Source organism: Schistocerca cancellata, chromosome 1 (assembly GCF_023864275.1).
Source record: "Schistocerca cancellata isolate TAMUIC-IGC-003103 chromosome 1, iqSchCanc2.1, whole genome shotgun sequence".
Classification (NCBI taxonomy): Eukaryota; Metazoa; Arthropoda; class Insecta; order Orthoptera; family Acrididae; genus Schistocerca; species Schistocerca cancellata.
In genome coordinates, this window is record NC_064626.1 from 825,291,452 (window position 1) to 825,310,858 (window position 19,407).

Sequence of the window (19,407 nt, forward strand, 5' to 3'; positions counted from 1 at the left end):
AACTCCCAACATTTGAGAATGCCATTCTCAGACAGATTTTTGTGCCTGTGAAGGATGGAGATGAATGGAGGAAAAGAAAGAACTGTGAATTGCAGGAGCTGTACAAGTCAATGGTCATCCTGGCAGTGATCAAAGAAAGAAGATTGAAGTGGTATGGACACACAATGCGTCAAGAAGGCCAGATCATCAGGCAGATAGTGGAGGAAAATATTAGAGGCAAAAGACCATGGGGAAGACCACGACTCCGATGGATTGATCAGGTCAGAGAGGATAAGAGTATGCTGGGGCTGTCTGAAGAAGAATACATGGAGCCAGGTCGCTGGAGGATGCTGATTGGTTAGGCCAAAGACTGACTGTGGTTTGTGTGGCCATAGCAGTAAGTAAGTATAGGAAAACATGATTGTCGTGAAGGGGTGTACATGGTCTGCAATCAGTGTATGATATGCCTTAGCCATCATGGTGCTTTGCATGAGCTCCACTAGACCCATGGATACCGATATGAATGAATGTTCCCCGGAGTATAATGGACCACCGCCAGCTGGCCTCTGTCTCGCAGTACAGATGCCAAAGAGCTGTTCCCCTGGATGACGACTGATTCGTGCCCTCCCATTGGCGTGATGAAGAAGATATCAGGATTAATCAGACCGTGCAACTCCCTGTCACTGTGCCAATGTCTAGTGCTGATGGTCACGTGCCCATTTCATTCGTAGTTGCCAATGTCATGGTGTTATCATGCATGCATGGGCAGAAGCCCATCATTAGGAGTGTTCAATGTACTGTATGTTCACACATATTTGTGGTCTGCCCAGCATTAAAGTCTGATGTTAGTACTGCCATAGCTTGCTGCCTGTCCTGTTTCAACAATCTGCCCAGCATAAGACATCTGAAATCTGTAGAGAGGAGTGGCCACCTAACCCCACAGTGTCTTTACGTGATTTCATCTTGGTTTTGCCACTTGTTGAAGACACTCACCAGAATATTCCTAGAACACCTGACATGTCCTGCAAATTCCGAAATGCTAGTCCTGAGCCTCTGGACCATCACAGTCTGTCCTCAGTCAGACTCAGATAGATAGTGTGCCTTCCTCATTCTACACACAGACAACATGCTCACTGGTACTGCGTGCACCATGTATGTGTTTGACTAGCAGTCATTCCTTGCCAGACAATGCTGATATTGCATGGACAGGTGTATATCGATAGTAAAGTGATGGTCATAATATTTTGGCTGATTAGTATATTTATTAGGTATTTTTATGCAGTCAATATTCATTACAGTTACCTCTGACAGACTGTTGCAGATTATTTTATTATTACAGAAATGAAATGGCATTCATTGTTTGAGATTGTCATTAACTGTCTGTTAACTTCCAACGGATTTGTGATGATTCTTGTTGTTCTGTACCTTTTATATGACTTGGGTACATTGTATACTTGTTCCCTATTACTTTTAATTATTTTATATGGATTTCACTATAAATTACGAATTATTACATCCGCATTGGTGAGAGCTTTGCTTAAATAAATTTTGGCAATGATTTTCTGTTAACCTCCGTATTATCTTAATTGATTCTTATGTACCCATTATATGATGCATTGGCAATATCTACTTGCCCCAAACTATTGTTCATTCATCAGTTAACATTATTATTGAACTTGATTATCTTGTTGTTTATATGTTTATTCGGGAGCATGATGACAGTGTAATGTCACATCAAAACCTGTACCTTAATAGAGAATTCAAAATTTACAGCTGAATGTGTACTACTGTTTACTTCAATTTGAGTCTGATATAGCTGTTAAAAGTACTTTGCTGTTTGATGAAATACATTTAATCACATCTAGAAATCATAAATTTCTGATTTTTGTTGTGTGTCTTTAATTAACCACTTATAATACAAAGGAATACTTTAAGATACTCAACTGTTATCACCAGTAAAATGTTTGCATTATACAGTACTGTAGACCTATCAAAAACCCTAACTGCATTTTTTGCAGGTACAGAATTACATTTTGGAAGCCACTTATTACAGTCATTTTCTTTATGACATTGTGAGAAGAAAAAATGGATAACAGCTTGAAATGGAAACATGAAATTATTTGCCGTTAATGAGAAATCATCATAGAACTGTGTGCTTTGGTTTTTAACATGTGACTGATGAGTTATAGGTAGAGAACAATGATAAGTCTTTTGCCATAAACATATTTTTATATTTTTATTTTATATGCTGTTATATCATTTTCTGTTTTTCTATTGATTCTCTTTGAGAATTGATTTGTTATTTGCAGTGGAACGTTGCAGACTTGTTACTGAATCTATGTGAGTGTGCAACTCATAATGAAAAATAATTTAGGCTTCATCTTGCATGTAGACTTACATAGTGTCCTTTAATTATTTTTTTTCTTTTTTCCTTTTTAGTGAAAAGTTGAAGGTAAATTTTGTTTTATTTATTGGTTTAGTTACTTCTATTGGAGGACTGATGATGAACTAGTGCTTCCAGTCTCTCAAGTTAGTAAGATTGTAAATTTCCTTATCAATAGGCTTCATGCAATTCAAGCAGAAGAATTTGAATGTTTATTTACATACTAACGGTGATCATTTAAAATATTTGTGTTGGTTGTGAACAGAAATAGGCATTATTTGAGTAAACATCTATCTAGATGATTATTCAAATACAGATAGAAAATTAAGAAAATATTTGTGAATAAGTTGTTCATGGATAAAAAGATTATTTGTTTCTGTTAATACAAATAATTATTTGTTATGAATATAATAGAGGGAAACATTCCACGTGGGAAAAATATATCTAAAAACAAAGATGATGAGACTTACCAAACAAAAGTGCTGGCAGGTCGATAGACACACAAACAAACACAAACATACACACAAAATTCAAGCTTTCGCAACAAACGGTTGCTTCTTCAGGAAAGAGGGAAGGAGAGGGAAAGACAAAAGGATGTGGGTTTTAAGGGAGAGGGTAAAGAGTCATTCCAATTCCGGGAGCGGAAAGACTTACCTTAGTGGGGAAAAAAGGACAGGTATACACTCGCACACACACACATATCCATCCGCATATACACAGACACAAGCAGACATTTTTGCTGCTTGTGTCTGTGTATATGCGGATGGATATGTGTGTGTGTGCGAGTGTATACCTGTCCTTTTTTCCCCCTAAGGTAAGTCTTTCCGCTCCCGGGTTGGAATGACTCCTTATCCTCTCCCTTAAAACCCACATCCTTTTGTCTTTCCCTCTCCTTCCCTCTTTCCAGACGAAGCAACTGTTTGTTGCAAAAGCTTGAATTTTGTGTGTATGTTTGTGTTTGTTTGTGTGTCTATCGACCTGCCAGCACTTTTGTTTGGTAAGTCTCATCATCTTTGTTTTTAGATATAATTATTTGTTATTTATTATTTGTGACTTAGCAGAGACCCGTACTCTGACAATGATTGTTGGGTAGCAAATGAAGCAATTCTGCATATACTTGCTATGCAAGGTCCTAGTAGAGGTGGCATGATTGCCTTCCTCTCACCTGTAATGAAGCGTCAAGTGTTCATCTGTGTCAGATGGATGACTGTGGTGAGTGCTTGTACTGTGTAGAGTTGGGTTAGTGTTTTTATGTCTAAAGGGAGAGGAGAAGGTGAATCCCAGTGCCAGCACATAGCCTGCTCCTCTTGAATAGATTAACAGCACCATCTGACAATCAGAACTCTGTCAATAGTGCCATGAGACTCTGCAGAGAAATTTGGAGTTTAAGGTAGGACATTGGCACAAAGACTGATGATGAGGAACTTGATGCCACTATCCCTCCTCCCCATGCTGGCCAAATACTGGCAGTGAAAATTTTCCAACACAAGAAATTGAACTGGCTTATATTATAGTCAAGCACCACCACAAATGCATCCATTAGTGACCTTGGCTACGGACGCTGGTCAAAGTGTCATGTAACTGACAAATAACATAGGTTACCACCACCTTTTTATTGTTTGTTTCTTTCTCTATCAGCATTGTCATGTATAACCAGTGTTTGTCCCTGTGGCTCAATGAGCTTTCTGTTTCATAAATGATAATTAATGCTTTATGCAGAAATATGACTTGATGGCTCAGTGAATAATGGCCAGACTGCAAACTGAAAGATGTGCTTGCGAGCTACTCCTATGATTTTTTTTCCTGATATTTATCCCTTCTTTCACTTTTAGCAATGGTTTGTTCATATGAAGAATTCCACATTCCACTGTGGTTTGCAGTCTCATTTAAACTGCTTGTCCTCTTATAACGGGATAAGTAAGCCAGTTCTGAAGTTGGGGTACTGTGATGGATTACTATCTTGAATAGTACTATATCTGATAAAACACTGTGGTGTTCCAACCATTTTTACAGTTGAGTGCAGCTTTACATACTTAACAACATAATAAGTATAAAATAACAAATGGCTTTAGACTACCAATAATGCCCAATTCAACTGTCCCCTGCACTTGGTACTCCTCTCGCACCCTCCCTCCTTGCCAATGCTAACATGTGGGAGCACTGCGCGTAATAAGGCAAGGACAATAATGCAGCCAACAGAGACTAATTTACAATACCTTCCTCAGTTGTATCAATGGTCTACATCTACAGACATACTCTGCAAGCTACTGTATGGAGTGTGGTGGAGGGTAGCCTGTACCACTGTTAGTCATTTTCTTTCCAGTTCCACTCACAATTAGAGTGAGGAAAAAATGACTGTTTATATGCCTCGCTGTAAGTCCTAATTTTTGGTGTGTTATCTTCATGGTCCTTCAGCAAAATGTGTATTGGTGGCAGTAGAATTGTTCTGCAGTCAGTTTCAAATTCTGGTTCTCTAAATTTCCTCAATAGTTTTCCTCAAAAATCACATTGCTTTCCTCCAGCGAATCTTACTTGAGTTCTGAAGCATCTTTGTAATACTTGCATGTTGTTCGAACATACCCGTAACAAATATAGCAGCCTGCCTTTGAATTTCTTCAATGCCTTCCTTTAAGCTGACTTGGTGTGGATCCCGAACACTCGAGTAATATTCAAGAATAATTCACACTGGAGTCCTACACGTGGTCTGCTTTACAGATAAACCACACTTTCCTAAAGTTCTCCCAATGAACAAGAGTCAACCATTCACCTTCCATACCACAATCCTCACATGCTCATACCATTTCAAATCAGTTTGCAACATTATGCCCAAATATTTAAATGACGTGACTGTGTCAAGCAGAAAACTATCAATGCTGATCCGAACATTGTGGGTTGTTTCTTCATCTGCATTAACTTACATTTTTCAACTTTTAGAGATAGCTGCCATTCATCACACCAACTAGAAATTCTGTCTAAGTCATCTTGCTTTCTTCTACAGTCACTCTAGTTTGAAACCTTTCTGCACACCACAGCATCATCAGCAAACAACTGCAGATTGCTGCCCACCCTGTTTGCCAGATTATACGCTTCCCTGAGGCTCTCCTGACAATATCCTTGTCTATGATGAACAGTGAACAATCGCCATTGAGGACAACATACTGGGTTCAGTAAGTTAGGAAGTCTTTAAACCACTCGCATATCTGGGAACCTAATCCATATGCTGGTACCTCTGTCTACAGTCTGCAGTGTGGCACCATGTCAAATGCTTTCCAAAACTCTAGAAATAAGGAAGCTGCCTGTTTCCTTTATCTGTAGCGCACAGTATATCGAGTGATGTATTGTAAAACTGTGCTGGTTTGTGGACCGAAGCTTTCCCCTCTCAAGGAAATTTATTATATTTGAACTGAGAATGTGCTCAAGGATTCTGCAGCAAACTGATGTTAAGGATATTGGTCTGTAATTTTGTGGGTCCATTCTTTTACCCTTCTAATTTACAAGAGTCACTTGTACTTTTTTCCATTTGCCTGGGACTGTGGGCTATGCAAGAGATTTGGGATAAATGCAAGCTAAGTAAGGGCCAATGCCATACAGTACTCTTTGTAAAACCGAATTGGGGTTCCATCTGGACCAGGTGACTTAATTGTTTTCAACTCTTTCAGTTGTCTGTCGATGCCAGAGATGCTTATTATGATGTCGTCCATACGGAATGTGCATGATGGTATGTTTGTGCGGTTCTCCTGCATGAAATTTGAAACTTTTGTCATGGATGTGGATTCCTTTATTAAAACTGCCAATTGCATCTTGTTTGCAATACTACAAAATGAATGAACAATGTAAACATTCAGTGATTTGTAATAAACATCAATAGACTTTAAATCTAAGCTGTCCTTAAATGGCGACATAAGTCATTGTACATGAAAAGGATTGAGCCTCATTGCTGACCATGTTCAACAGTAAGTTTTTCAGACTTTGCATTGAAAATTCGAATGGAAAATGTATTGTGGCTAGGTGCTTGAGTTGCTGACCAAATATTGTTCGAATTAAGCGAAGTGATGTTTCAAAGTACTGACTTTTTCAGCGAGTTAAAATAGAAACTATTGAAGAATGTCACAAATAGTGTTGAAATGTCTGTGAATATTTCACAAACTACACTTGACAGCGATGGTTCCATGATCATACTGATGCTGCTGAAGATCCATTTTTTTTATTGAAATGCTAAACAATTTTTAAAATTTTACATTATGGTATAAATGAAGACATCCTTGAAGGAAGGTTGTTTATTACAATTTCATAATTGTTAAGCAAGTAAAAATTATTGCTGTTTTACTTTGGTAGTGTTTATTTATGCATTTTATTATGTTTAGTTAAGTGATACTAGATTTATTATACAACAGCAATGTGCATTTAGGATATTTCCCAATATTTTGAAAGTTATTGTAATTTTTATGTAGCTTTCTGTGTAAGAACATAAAAGTACATTGTGAAATTATGAATACTGGTTTTCTGTTATAATGGCAAGAATAATGGACGGTACTAACAGAAGATATTATCTTGGCAAGAGTAAACATACTTGTCATACTGAAATAATGCAGTGAATTTATTTAACTAACTTCCAAAGTTTTTTTAAAGAAAAAAACAAACTAGTTGTATGTAGGACAAGAAACAACAACAAAGAACAAGTTAGATGGAGGAAAAATAAATTGAACCATTCAATCAGAAAGTAAGTTCAAATAATATTCCCAGTATTGTATATCTAGATATTGATGTACATCCAACAAGGCTCTCGCTATCCTGGCCGATAGAGGAAGAAGCACTTTATACAAAAAGGATGCTCCCGCCACACAGGGCCAACAATTTTCTGATGATTGAATTCAAGTTTCCCTGACATAGTGCACTCGCAATTACACTGATCTGACTGTGACTAACACTTACAACGTATTGTGAAGGTAGCATTGCAGAGGAATAGGGATGCCAACTTGAGTTTGATTTTCTCCTTTGTTTTTAGCAGAGAATGACATACCCAGAGTTGAATGATATTGTGACTAAGACACGGATACCATGCATTTGGATCATCTGCATTGATATTCAACCCATTCAAGTTAGGGTTAGACATTACAATTACTTCAAGAACATTGACAGCAACAAAAATATTCTTTTCATTTCCTTTGTAATGAAAGATGTATGTACACAAGCTTCTGATATTACATAATTCCATTCATAGCTAGTCATGAGATCCATTACTCTCTTTTTTCCCCAGCAAAAGTATGGCCCCGAGGCAGAAACCTATGACCAGCAACAATCCTGCTCTGCTGTTCTAATATCTCCTGTCACAACAAGGCAGTTGTGAAAAAGTATCATATATGTTACAATGATATACAGCTATGTTACAATGATTTACAACGTTCTTATACTTACCACTTTAATGTAGTTTTTTCAGGGACTTCCGTACCAGCTGTAGAAATATAAGATTTTCCTCCGTTCATCCTACTTTTATTGACATTCTGCTTCCAGTTTGGCAGATCTAGTACTCTTTCTATGCTTTCATTTAATGATACAGTATCCTTTTTAGTGCGACTTACATCAGCCACATCCGCTATTTTCATTGACATACAACATTCTTCCCAGGTGGTCAACTTTGCAGCTGCAAATAGCTCAACTTGTTAACAGAAAAAAAGATGTCTATTGCTCTGATAGCATGTCTCATGTGATACACTGCTGTTTTCCAGTGAAGATGCAACTTTGCCAAAAATGTAATGCACAACCTTCTTTGAGGATGTCTTAAAATGTAATTAGCTGAAGGATATTTAGCAGAAAACAAACTATTTTCATGTGATGTGACTTCCAGTTCCCATGAACCATGAACCATGAACCTTGCCATTGGTGGGGAGGCTTGTGCGCCTCAGCAATACAGATAGCCATACTGTAGGTGCAACCACAACACATGGGTATCTATTAAGAGGCCAGACAAACATGTGCTTCCTGAAGAGGCTCAGCAGCCTTTACAGTAGTTGCTGGGGCAACAATCTGGACAACTGACTGATCTGGCCTTGTATCATCAATCAAAGTACCCTTGCTGTGCTGGTACTGCAGATGACTTAAAAGCAAGAGGAAACTACAACCATAATTTTTCCTGAGGCCATGCAGCTGTACTGTATAGTTAAATGATGGCATTCTCTTGGTGGCCGAGCGGTTCTAGGCGCTTCAGTCTGGAACCGCGCGACCTCTACGGCCGCAGGGTCGAATCCTGCCTCGGGCATGGATGTGTGTGATGTCTTAGGCTAGTTAGGTTTAAGTAGTTCTGAGTTCTAGGGGACTGGTGACCTCAGATGTTAAGTCCCATAATGCTCAGAGCCATTTTTGAATCCTCTTGTGTGAAGTATTCCAGAGGTAAAATAGTCCCCCATTCTGATCTCTGGGCTGGGACTACTGAGGAGGATGTCGTTATCAGAAGAAACAAAACTGGCATTCTACAGATCATAGTGTGGACTGTCTGATCCCTTAATAGGACAGGTAGGTTAGAAAATTTGAAAATCGAAATGGGTAGGTTAAAGTTAGATGCAGTGGGAGTTGGTGAAGTTCAGTGGCCAGAGGAACAGGACTTCTGGTCAGGTGAGTACAGGGTTATAAATGAGTAATGCAGGAGTGGATTTAATAATGAATAAAAAATAGGAACATGGATAAGCTAATATGAACAGCATAGTGAATGCATTATTGTAGTCAAGACAGACACTGAAGCCCACACCCATCACAGTAGTCTTAAGTTTATATGCCAATTAGCTCTACCGCTGCTGCTGCTGCTGATGATGATGATGAGGTTGAAGAAATGTATGGTGAGATAAAAGGAAATTTTTCAGATAGTGAATGGAGATAAAAGTTTAAAAGTTATTGGGGTCTGGAATTCAATAGTAGGAAAAGTAAGATTACGAAAAATAGTATGTGAATACGGATTGGGGGAAAGGAATGAAAGGGGAAGACTCCTGGTAAAAGTTTGCACAGAGCATAATCTAATCACAGCTAACACTTGGTTTAAGGATAATGAAGGAAGGTTGTGTACATGGAAGAGATCTGGAGACACAGGAAGGTTTCCAAATGATTATATAATGGGAAGACAGATTTCGAAAACAAATTTTAAGTTGTAAGACATCTCCAGGGGCAGATGTCGACTGTGACCACAATTTATTGGTTATGAACTGTAGATTAAAACTGAAAAAACTGCAGAAGGTGGGAATTTAAGGAAATGGGACTTGTATATAATGAAAGAACCAGAGGTTGTAAGGAGTTTCAGAGGGAGCGTTCCGTAATTATTGACAAGAACAGGGGAAAGGATTACAGTAGAACAAGAATGGGTAGCTTTGAGAGATGAAATAGTAAAGGCAGGAGAGAATCAAGTAGGGAAAAAGACAAGGGCTAGTAGAAATCCTTGGATAACAGAAGAGATATTGAATTTAATTGATGAAAGGAGAAAAGATAAAAATGCACTAAATGAAGCAGGCAAAAAGTAATACAAATGTCTCAAAAATGAGAGTGACAAAAGTGCAAAATGGCTAAGCAGGGATGGCTAGAGGACAAATGTAAGGAGTTAGAGGCATATATCACTAGAGTTAAGATGGATACTGCCTACAGGAAAATTAAGAGAGACCTTTGGAGAATAGAGAATGACCTGTATGAATATCAAGAGCTCAGATAGAAAACTGGTCCTAAACAGTGAAGGGAAAGCAGAAATGTGGAAGGAGAGTATAGAAGGTCCAAACAAGGGAGATATACATGAGGTCAGTTTTATGGAAATGGAAGAGGATCTAGATGAAGATGAGATGAGAGACATGATACTGCATGAAGAATTTGACAGAGCACTGAAAGACCTAAGCTGAACCACGGCCCTGGGAGAAGACAACATTCTGTTATAACTACTGATAGCCTTGAGAGAGAGACAGCCATGACAAAACTCTTCCATCTGCAAACAAGACGTGTGAGACAGGTGAAATACCCTCAGACTTCAAGAAGAATATAGTAATTCCAACCTTGAAAGAGAGACAGCCATGACAAAACTCTTCCATCTGCAAACAAGACGTGTGAGACAGGTGAAATACCCTCAGACTTCAGGAAGAATATAGTAATTCCAATTCCAAAGAAAGCAGGTGCTGACAGGTGTGAAAATTACCAAACTATTAGTTTAGTAAGTCACAGTTGCAAAATACTAACATGAATTTTTTACAGAAGAATGCAAAATCTGGTAGAAGTTGACCTTGGGGAAGAAGAGTTTGGATTCCAGATAAATGTAGGAACATGTGAAGTGATAATGACCCAATGACTTCTCTTGCAGGATAGGGTAAGGAAAAGCAAACCTACATGTACAGCATTTGTAGAGAAAACTTTTGACAGTGTTGACTGGAATAGTGTCTCTCAAACACTGCAGGAGGTTGGTGTAAAATACAGGAAGCAAAAGGCTGTTTAAAATCTGTACAGAAACCAGAGGGCAGTTACAAGAGAAAGGAAAGCAGTGGCTGAGAATAGAGTAAGATAGGGTTGTAGCGTATCCCCATTGTTATTCAATCTTGATATTCAGCAGGCAGTAAAGAAAACAAAAGAAAAATTTGGAGTAGGAATTAAAGTCCAGGGAGAGGAAATAAAAAGTTTGAGGTTTGCTGGTGACTTTGTAATTTTGTTCAGAGACAACAGAGGACTTGGAAGAACAGTTGCATGGAGTAGGCAATTAGGTTAGGAAAGGCGAACTCAATGTAGTAGATGAGATTTGCTATTTTGGCAGCTAAATAACTGATGATGGTCAAAGTATAGAGGATATGAAATGTAGACTGGCAATGGGTACAAAGGCATTTCTGAAGAAGAGAAATTTGCTAACATAAAGTATAGATTTAAGTGTCAGGAAGTCTTTTCTGAAAGTATTTGTATGGAATTTAGCCATGTATGCAAGTGAAACATGGATGATAAACAGTTCAGACGAGAAGAGAATAGAAGCTTTTGAAACACGATGCTAAAGAAGAATGTTGAAGATTAGATGGGTAGATCACGTAACTGATGAGGAGGTACTGAACAGAATACGGGAGAAGAGAAATTTATGGCACAACCTGACTAGAAGGAGGGATCAGTTGGTCGTACACATCTGAGACATCAATGGATTACTGATTTAGCACAGGAGGGAAGTGTGGGGGTAAAAGTTGTAAAGGTAGTCCAAGAGATGAATACAGTAAGCATTGTAGTAGTTACTTGGAGATGAGGAGGCTTGTACTGGATAGAGTAGCATGGAGAGGAGCTTGAATCAAATGAGTCTTATGATTGAAAACCACAACAGCAACACAAGTTCTAGAAATAAAATTTTCATTGCAAGATGTAGAATATGTGTGTTCATTTGTTGACATATGGTCAAGAGTCAAGATACAAAAGAGAGTTTTCTGAGTCACTGTCTATGATAACTTGATAGAGAATATAAAACACCAATATTTCAGCGATTTTCTAGAGTTCTTATATATGACTGTGTAGCCAATATGGAGGATAAAAATTCAGTTTAGACCCAAAAAGATGTGCTATAAATGTAACATAATGGTAGCAATTACATGAAAAGTTTAAAGAACACAGTGCCTCACTCAATAGTTCAGTTGAGTTAAAGAAAGAGGAAGATATGACTGTTGAAGGTGAAAAATGTGATGATATCTGTGGTGAAGACTATTGTCTAGAGATGCTGGAGAATTTCCCATTCATTGACAACACACATTACTGAACATGATATGAGATTACCATCACACTGCACATAAACTAAATTTGTGTGATACAAGTAGTATTAATCCTATACTTCAAAATGGTGATGAAAATGGAGAATATACAGCTTTATTCAAAGTGCATTCCAAAACAGTGTGCGTTTTTAGTAAGTAACAGTGGAAATTCTTCCAAAATCAAAATTTTGAAAAGATGTTTGAAAATTAATTTTTCTGAAAATAAAACTAAAAGCAACAAAAGTACTTATGATTTTTAAATGTCCAAGAATAGGAGCAACAAATGTTTTTAGGCTTGAAATTAATCTTTTATTCACACACCCTTTTATCAAAAAATAACAAATAAATATTTTTACTGATGTAAATTAATAATTGATTGAATCAGTAGTCTTATTTGTTACCGATAAATAATAAAGATGTTATGTTCTGCCATATCATATAAGATTGTGAGTACTCGAAGCAAAGGAGACCATTCATCAAAAAGCAAAAGTGTGGAATGTCAACAGGTGCGCAGTAAAAAGGAAGAAAACTTGTTGGCTTTCATAGTAATCTTTTTTCGACATAGAGGACACCCATACATAAACAACTTATGCCTCTACATGGTGCTGACTGGATGAGCAGTAGTCATCCAGCCGGTGCCAGGAGTTTTCCCAATAATAAATTCATCGGTCCAATTGGCAACTGCTAATGTATGTCACCTATTTGTATTTCTATTCGTGTTCACATTCAATTTGCTGCCCCACCAGTTAGCCACCTCTGGTTTAAGTTAGGATTATAGCTCTACAAACCTTCATTCACACTGTTTTCTGAGTGTTCTTCCCTTACAACTGCTACACATTTTTTCTTGGTTGCTGTATTTCTGCACAGAAGAATTTTTGAGAAAATTCCATAAACTGAAAATAAAATGTTGTGTTAACCTGTTGTATCTGTCAGTTGTCTAGCTGTACTCTTCTTCTTCTTCTTCTTCTTCTTCTTCTTCTTCTTTTTTTCCAGCTAGTAGGTAGATGCACTTCTTATGTCACATATTTTTATTAGTGGGACTAAGTAGTGAAGTGTCAGATCACAAATCTAAAAGTTTGGTTTTTAAACTTCAGTAGATCTTAGGATTTGCTCTGTCACTTGCTGCTTCTTTCACCTCTGGGAGTGGTATGTAGATGTGAAAATGCCAATTTGTACTGCGGTTTTTAGTGCATGTTTAATTGTAGGCCCCATTACAACTGACTGGGTAAGTTTGTTGGAAGATATGAGGAGGCTATGCCTAATAATGATGCATTTTGGTGTTTGAACTAAACTTTCGATAGAGGTCACCTCTAATTTAATTGATTATTAATTCATGAGTCCTCTGTTGCTGCATGTTAAAAGCCCAAATAGTGTTTTTCAGAAACTATAAGATGCATCAGCAAAAATACTAATAATTTAATATCTCAACAGCAATAGGTTCCAAGCGTCTGTGAATGCACATAGCTATCAAGAGAGATCTTTCTCATCATGATACAGTGAGGCTTCAGGAAATATTAAATTCTGGTAAAAATTGGGAAAAATATTGACAGCTCACAAATGTTTGTTCAGGATGTAAGTCATAAGAGTAAATGTGGTTAGACTTTTTTATGGCTAGAACGAAAAAACTGAGCGAGCCCCAATTGGATTAGCTGTTAACAAGCAGAAATCCAAATGTGATCAAACAAGTATAATAAACCCATGCTCAAAAATCTTGAGTTAAATAGCGTTTCCAAAAAAAAAAATTAGACTTGCAGAAGGTTTGGTCTCAGTATGTATTGAGCAAGGTATAAAGGTATAACTTTCAAAGAAAAATTTGAATTTGTTTCCTCTTGTCAATCCTGTTACCTCTAAGGATTTTGGTGTTAACCAGTAGCACATTTTTAACATGTTTTCCATTGTTATTCAGTAACTGTATTGCATTTCTACTTTGTCAACAAGATACTGAACTCTAAATCTTCCTTCCTTTTCTTTAGATCTATTCCTCGTGAGGATGGGGAGACATAGGTTTTGCTGAAATAGTTATTTTCTGTCATTCTAGCAGTAATTTTTTTAGTCCTATAATAAGTTTGCTCATGAGTGGTAAGAATAAATATGTAAAAATGTTGTGTGATTCCATTGAGAGCCCAATGCATGGTTGATAATGATTATCCAGAAGTGTGACACCTGCGCTTCATGCCTATACAGCTGAAGTATGGCTGGTCAGACCCAAAGACTTGAGCTTCCTGCAGTGTCTCAGGTTGACGTACATGCAGTGTCTCAGGGATGAAGGATGCCAGTAGAGCTCCTGCCAGTGTCACTGCACCCAGTACCGCAAATGGCAGCCATGGGTCTGTCTTTCCCTGCAACATATCAACAATTATATATCGTCAGCTTTGAAGCAATTACTGTGAGTTTATTCAGTGTGAATAGATACTGTAACATCTGGTACTCTGCAGAGCTGTCTTCACGAAGTGTTCAACCTGAAAGCAAGGAGAGTGAAAGACTATCACTATTTTGCTATCTCAGGGTTAAAAGTCATAAGTCTCTGTGCTTGTTATTGATCCACAGTTAACATTTAAATTTCTGATGAATCTGTTGTGGTCGACATTTGTGTGTGCTCCTAAGAGAGTCACATTCACTCCCAGAAGTACACAGGAATCTGTTTTTAGTTTACTTCTTTCACAAACACCAACTTTGCATTAAACTCTGGTCTTGTGGAGGGAAAACTACATTTATACAGTCAGTTACACAAGAAACTGTACGCTGTTATCTGTATGAAATAAGACACTGTTATAAATATATGTTTACATGGAAATACGTGTTATTACTAACTGCACAATTACCTAATAGTGAATACAATCACCACTGTTATTGATTATAGCTTGACACCTTAGTCCTCTAAATGGTAAATCACCCATGTTTCCAACAAATATTGTTTGACTAACTTCGCAACAAGTATCCATATGAAAGCTTTGGTCCCTTTGGATGATTTACAAGGAACATTGCCTTGTGATGCTTAAGATATTTTACACTCATTTTATACTGCACACAACAAAACAAAACATTCAACTCTCACACTGTTTACCTATACACTGTGCAAAAGCACACTTATTACAGATGCAAGACCACCACCAGAGATGTTGCTGTGGACGCTACATTTAAAATTATGGCATACACTTTCATGTGGAACTGACTGTACCTGTTGACAGCTGATGATGAAGTGGTACAGTACTGTGCCCTTCGTTGGCAGTGACATCCTGTGGTCACCACACTGACACTTGCCCACACTCTTGTTACTTGCATTCTATATCGCAAAACTAGGTTTAATTAGTGCTCATCCATAAATCACTTCCATCTATTTTCATCTGATAAGACTAATTAAATGTCTTATTATATTTTCTCTCATGCAGCTCCACCATAACACTGTGACTCTGTATTTGATTCTGTGGCTGTTCCTAGGAGTTTGTCGTGTGGTAAGTCAAAAACTAATTTGGTGAGATATTAGCAAGAGTTGGCTTTAATTTGTGACTATGACAGTACTACAGGCAATCTGGTCAAGCTGCTTTCCTCAGGTCTCATGTTTGTTTCAAAAGTATACAAGTTCACATAAATTATGTATAAACATGAAAACAGTAACAACTTGTTAAAACTTAAAGAAATTGCTGTGAAATGTTGTTACCATCTGTACCAATAAATTTATCACTTGTAAATCAACAGCACTGCAGTCCATTTGCCTCATCTGTATGCAGTAGAAAACTGAATTTTGAGAGTAGATGGACATTTAGTGCTACGAGAGTGAGAGAACACAGCTGGGGTAGACCGGTGGGTCAGGTGATAGTAACTCTGTTGATTAGCTTGGAACAACAGTTTCTAGCCACAGCATTAACTGAGGTATATGGTGTTTGTTACTGACCAATGTTTCTGTTATGATTTCAAAAGAATTGTGACCTGGGCCCCATTTGAACAATGGCTTGTTCTTGCTGCAACATTTAGAAAGGTGATGTTGAATGCTTTATGGGTAGAGGCTTTAAGGAGGATATGTCCACACATTTGAACCAGCCATGTGGATACTGTCCACCACTCAACACAGGAGTGTGTGTTGGAAATGAAAGCAACAATATCTGCACTGGACTGCATATAATTGTGTTAATGGATGAGTTCCTGTTTATCTTAGAATGACAACAGATGTGATTTCATTTGTCGAGAAAGTAAAACCTGTTATCAACCATTTGTGTCACAGAAGTTTCAGACACGTTATGCTATCATGTGAGGTGGCATACCTTTGAGTGGAAACAGACCTACACATCTATTCACGTGGATCTGTGGTGCACAGATGACATGTTTGGTGGTGAAGGATATGAACTTACTGCTTTAATAGACAATGTGTTAAACATACAAAAGATAACACTGTTCTGAACAGGGCTCTCTCGTGGACAAATTCCTTTGACAGCTTACACTACAGCACCTGGAGTGGGCAGCTCAATTTGGGAGGTGCGTTGCTGGTCACATTCTTGTGACGTTGTACTTACACACACACACACACACACACACACACACACAAACCCACCATTTATTGCCATTGCTTGTGTTATATGAAACACATTTTATATGTTTCAAATGTGTTCTAAATGGAACAGTGTTTCACATTTATTATATTGCATCCCATGCTCTTTGGTTAAATTTTTAATCGCATTTGACACATTTTTCCCCATATCTTCATTCGTGATCTGTCAACAATTTATTGAAATTTGTGTGCTTTAATCATTGTATAAATTATTAAGGAGTTAGTTTAAAGAGGGAAAACTATTATGCACATTCCAAACAATTATCAAGAAAACAGCTGAAAGGGTCAGGGTGAGTGGTGGGCTGATGGGTTGAGTGGAAAACTGGTGACAGTAAAGAATGACTTTATTCACTTCACTACACAATGTAGTGAGGCAAACAAGCCTCTCTCTGTTGTCCTCGGCTGGTGCTAACCTATGGACAGCAGCTTCCACATTGGCTGCTGTGCCAGTGCCCTGCATTGCTGATGGAAAATCCGTGGGAGGCCGGCCGCCTTCAGAGGCCACAGTCATTGACGTCAGTGGCATGCTGCATCCCTCAGCATTGTGGAGCCCCTGTGGCCCTTCACACTGCTCAGATCACTGCAGTGGTGAATGAAAATGGCTGTAGTAGGGTGTGACTCGCTGCTCTCAGGCAGCAGTCATGTAGAGGCTTGCATGGTGGCGGCAACTCCAGCTAGAAACTCAGTGTCGATGGTAGCAGTCACATATGGGAGGTTGGCAGGGCTGTGGCACTAAGTCCTGTGAAGGACGTAATGCCGGCAGCTGGCACACCCTAGTCTCAAACCAATGGTAGCTGCTGCTGCCAGTGCCCTGTCATCTCAATGTCCAGCACAGCTCTGGTGTCATGGTGTTGCTGGCTTCTGGTGACAAGAATTGATTCCCTGACTCAAAATTCTGGTTTTATATGGCTCAGGTGCACATTTGTTTCACTGAAATATGCCTAATCACTTTGCTCAGAACAGGTGACTTGCCCTGGTGCCTTGACATCACACCACTGGCCATACAGTGACTGTTGTATGGTACACTTTACTGCTGCACTTGGATGTCTTGGCTTTGCAATCCTCTTGTGTGTCTGTTATTGTGACCCAATTCTCACTGCACTGGTGACCACTGTCTCACAGCTGTTAACACAGTGCTTCACGGTGGCTTCCACAATACTTCTCATTACTTTTGCTAAAGACGTATAACTTTTGCTGAAAGATTGGATAGTGGCACTACAGTGCCCTCCTCCACAGAGAAGATCTGGTTCCTTGAGTCTTGCCCTGGCCCGGTTCTCTGTTGTAACTACCTATACCCTAAATTTGTAAAACAAGTACATAGTACTAAATCAGCTACTCTTAATTACTTGAGGGTTCAGTCTATGGGAACTGATTTACCCATGACTTGAGTTCTTGCACAGCTCTGTACATATGAGTTAGGCAGAGAAAAATAAAAGCCATCACTGGACTAGGAATTGCAATACTCAAGGTCATGGTTACTAGATGTATACCATCCTGACAGTGTTCTATGTACACAAATTACTTCTGTTCTGTGCAGTGATCCCCCCCCCCCCCCCCCCCCCCCCCCCCCTCCTGTGCTGCTATCATCCGACTTGAATCATCCAGGCTCAGTTCCCAAGTGTTGTTATGGAAGGTATGGTTTTGTTTGGAGAACATTTCTATAGAGGTTCATCTGGTCAATACTGCTGTGGCCATATTACAGTCAACAGAGTAACCCCCGCTACAGTATCTAGTAAATGAAACATGGGCCCTGTAATTACACACATAGTACAACTGATTAACCATTCACTACTTTGCAGTTCTAAACACCTTGCTTCCATGAGGTTCCCTCACTTACAGCAACAAGCAACCATCACTATGTCATTGTATACTGAGTATATCCTAGGTAAACTGGCTTTTGGAAGTATGGTTCAAACCTGATCACCTATTTTTGGCAACATTGTCCCTCCATTTTAATCTGAAGAGTGGCGTGATGCACTGGCTCCCTTTCATTGTAATCTCACGAGTCTGTCATATGGCGACTATGCCACTCCGACATCTGTGGAGCTCACCTTTGGTTATCACCACGTATCGATCCCTGTCTTCTGCTAACAGAAGCAGCCGTTCTTCTCTCCCTTGCACAAGTTTGCCACTTGTCCTTTGCTTCACTGGGTAAGTGTGCATCATGTAACACCTAAACACCACATGCTTGTCTTTCACCAGCATCTTCGCTGATATGTACAACCGCACACTATCAGTTGTTACATCCACTGTAGCACTATGGTGGTAGAACAGACAGTTCTGGCTGCCTGGCTCCCCTATTAGCTGTAATTCTGGCAGTAATTCTCCTTGAGCCTTCCTCAACTCTTTCAGATACTGTTCTGGTGACAGCAAGATGAGACTTCACTGCCCATGTGGCACTTGATGGACAGCTCCATGCAAATTCGGAACCCTCTCATGTATCTCACGTGCTATACCCTATTGACTGCAGTAGTTTCATCATTGTTAGTCTTGCATTTAGTACTTGCATCTGTGTTTGTTCTACTTTCAGATCCCGTTTCAGAGTGCTTGCTGAGGCCCTGAGATAATCCATGACTTCCTTAGTCATGTTTGGAAGCACACATGTGTTGACCACAATCTAGATGAATTGCCACTCCACAAGTTAACTTTATTTGTTGCCACTAACCCCCTTGTGGCCTCTGCTGTTTCATTCAGTTGCTGACTTGCATCTGCTGTCCTGAAGATGGTCTTCAGTGGTCTACTACCAGTGCCTCTTCTCCTCCCTCCCTCCCACCCCC

At 38.9% G+C, this 19,407-nt stretch overlaps 2 protein-coding genes across 3 annotated transcripts in view; one reads left to right on the forward strand and one right to left on the reverse strand.

Annotated features, from left to right (window-relative positions):
- LOC126188558 (ribonuclease H1-like) overlaps positions 1–19,407 on the forward strand; it is a 211,126-nt gene that overhangs the window by 117,007 nt on the left and 74,712 nt on the right. The window contains exon 7 of one of the 2 annotated variants that reach the window (XM_049930170.1): positions 1,998–2,374. The exons of the other annotated variant lie outside the window; for it this stretch is intronic. The gene's annotated coding sequence lies outside the window, so the exon portion shown is untranslated. Of the gene's footprint in view, positions 1–1,997; positions 2,375–19,407 lie in introns of those variants that run through there. 2 annotated transcript variants of the gene reach the window in all.
- Positions 12,499–19,407, reverse strand: part of LOC126188547 (solute carrier family 22 member 7-like) — a 172,560-nt gene continuing 165,651 nt past the window's right edge. Inside the window, exon 9 of the mRNA XM_049930150.1 lies at positions 12,499–14,426. Within this exon, the coding sequence (XP_049786107.1) occupies positions 14,232–14,426 (195 nt within the window). The 3' untranslated portion in view covers positions 12,499–14,231. The remainder of the gene's footprint in view (positions 14,427–19,407) is intronic.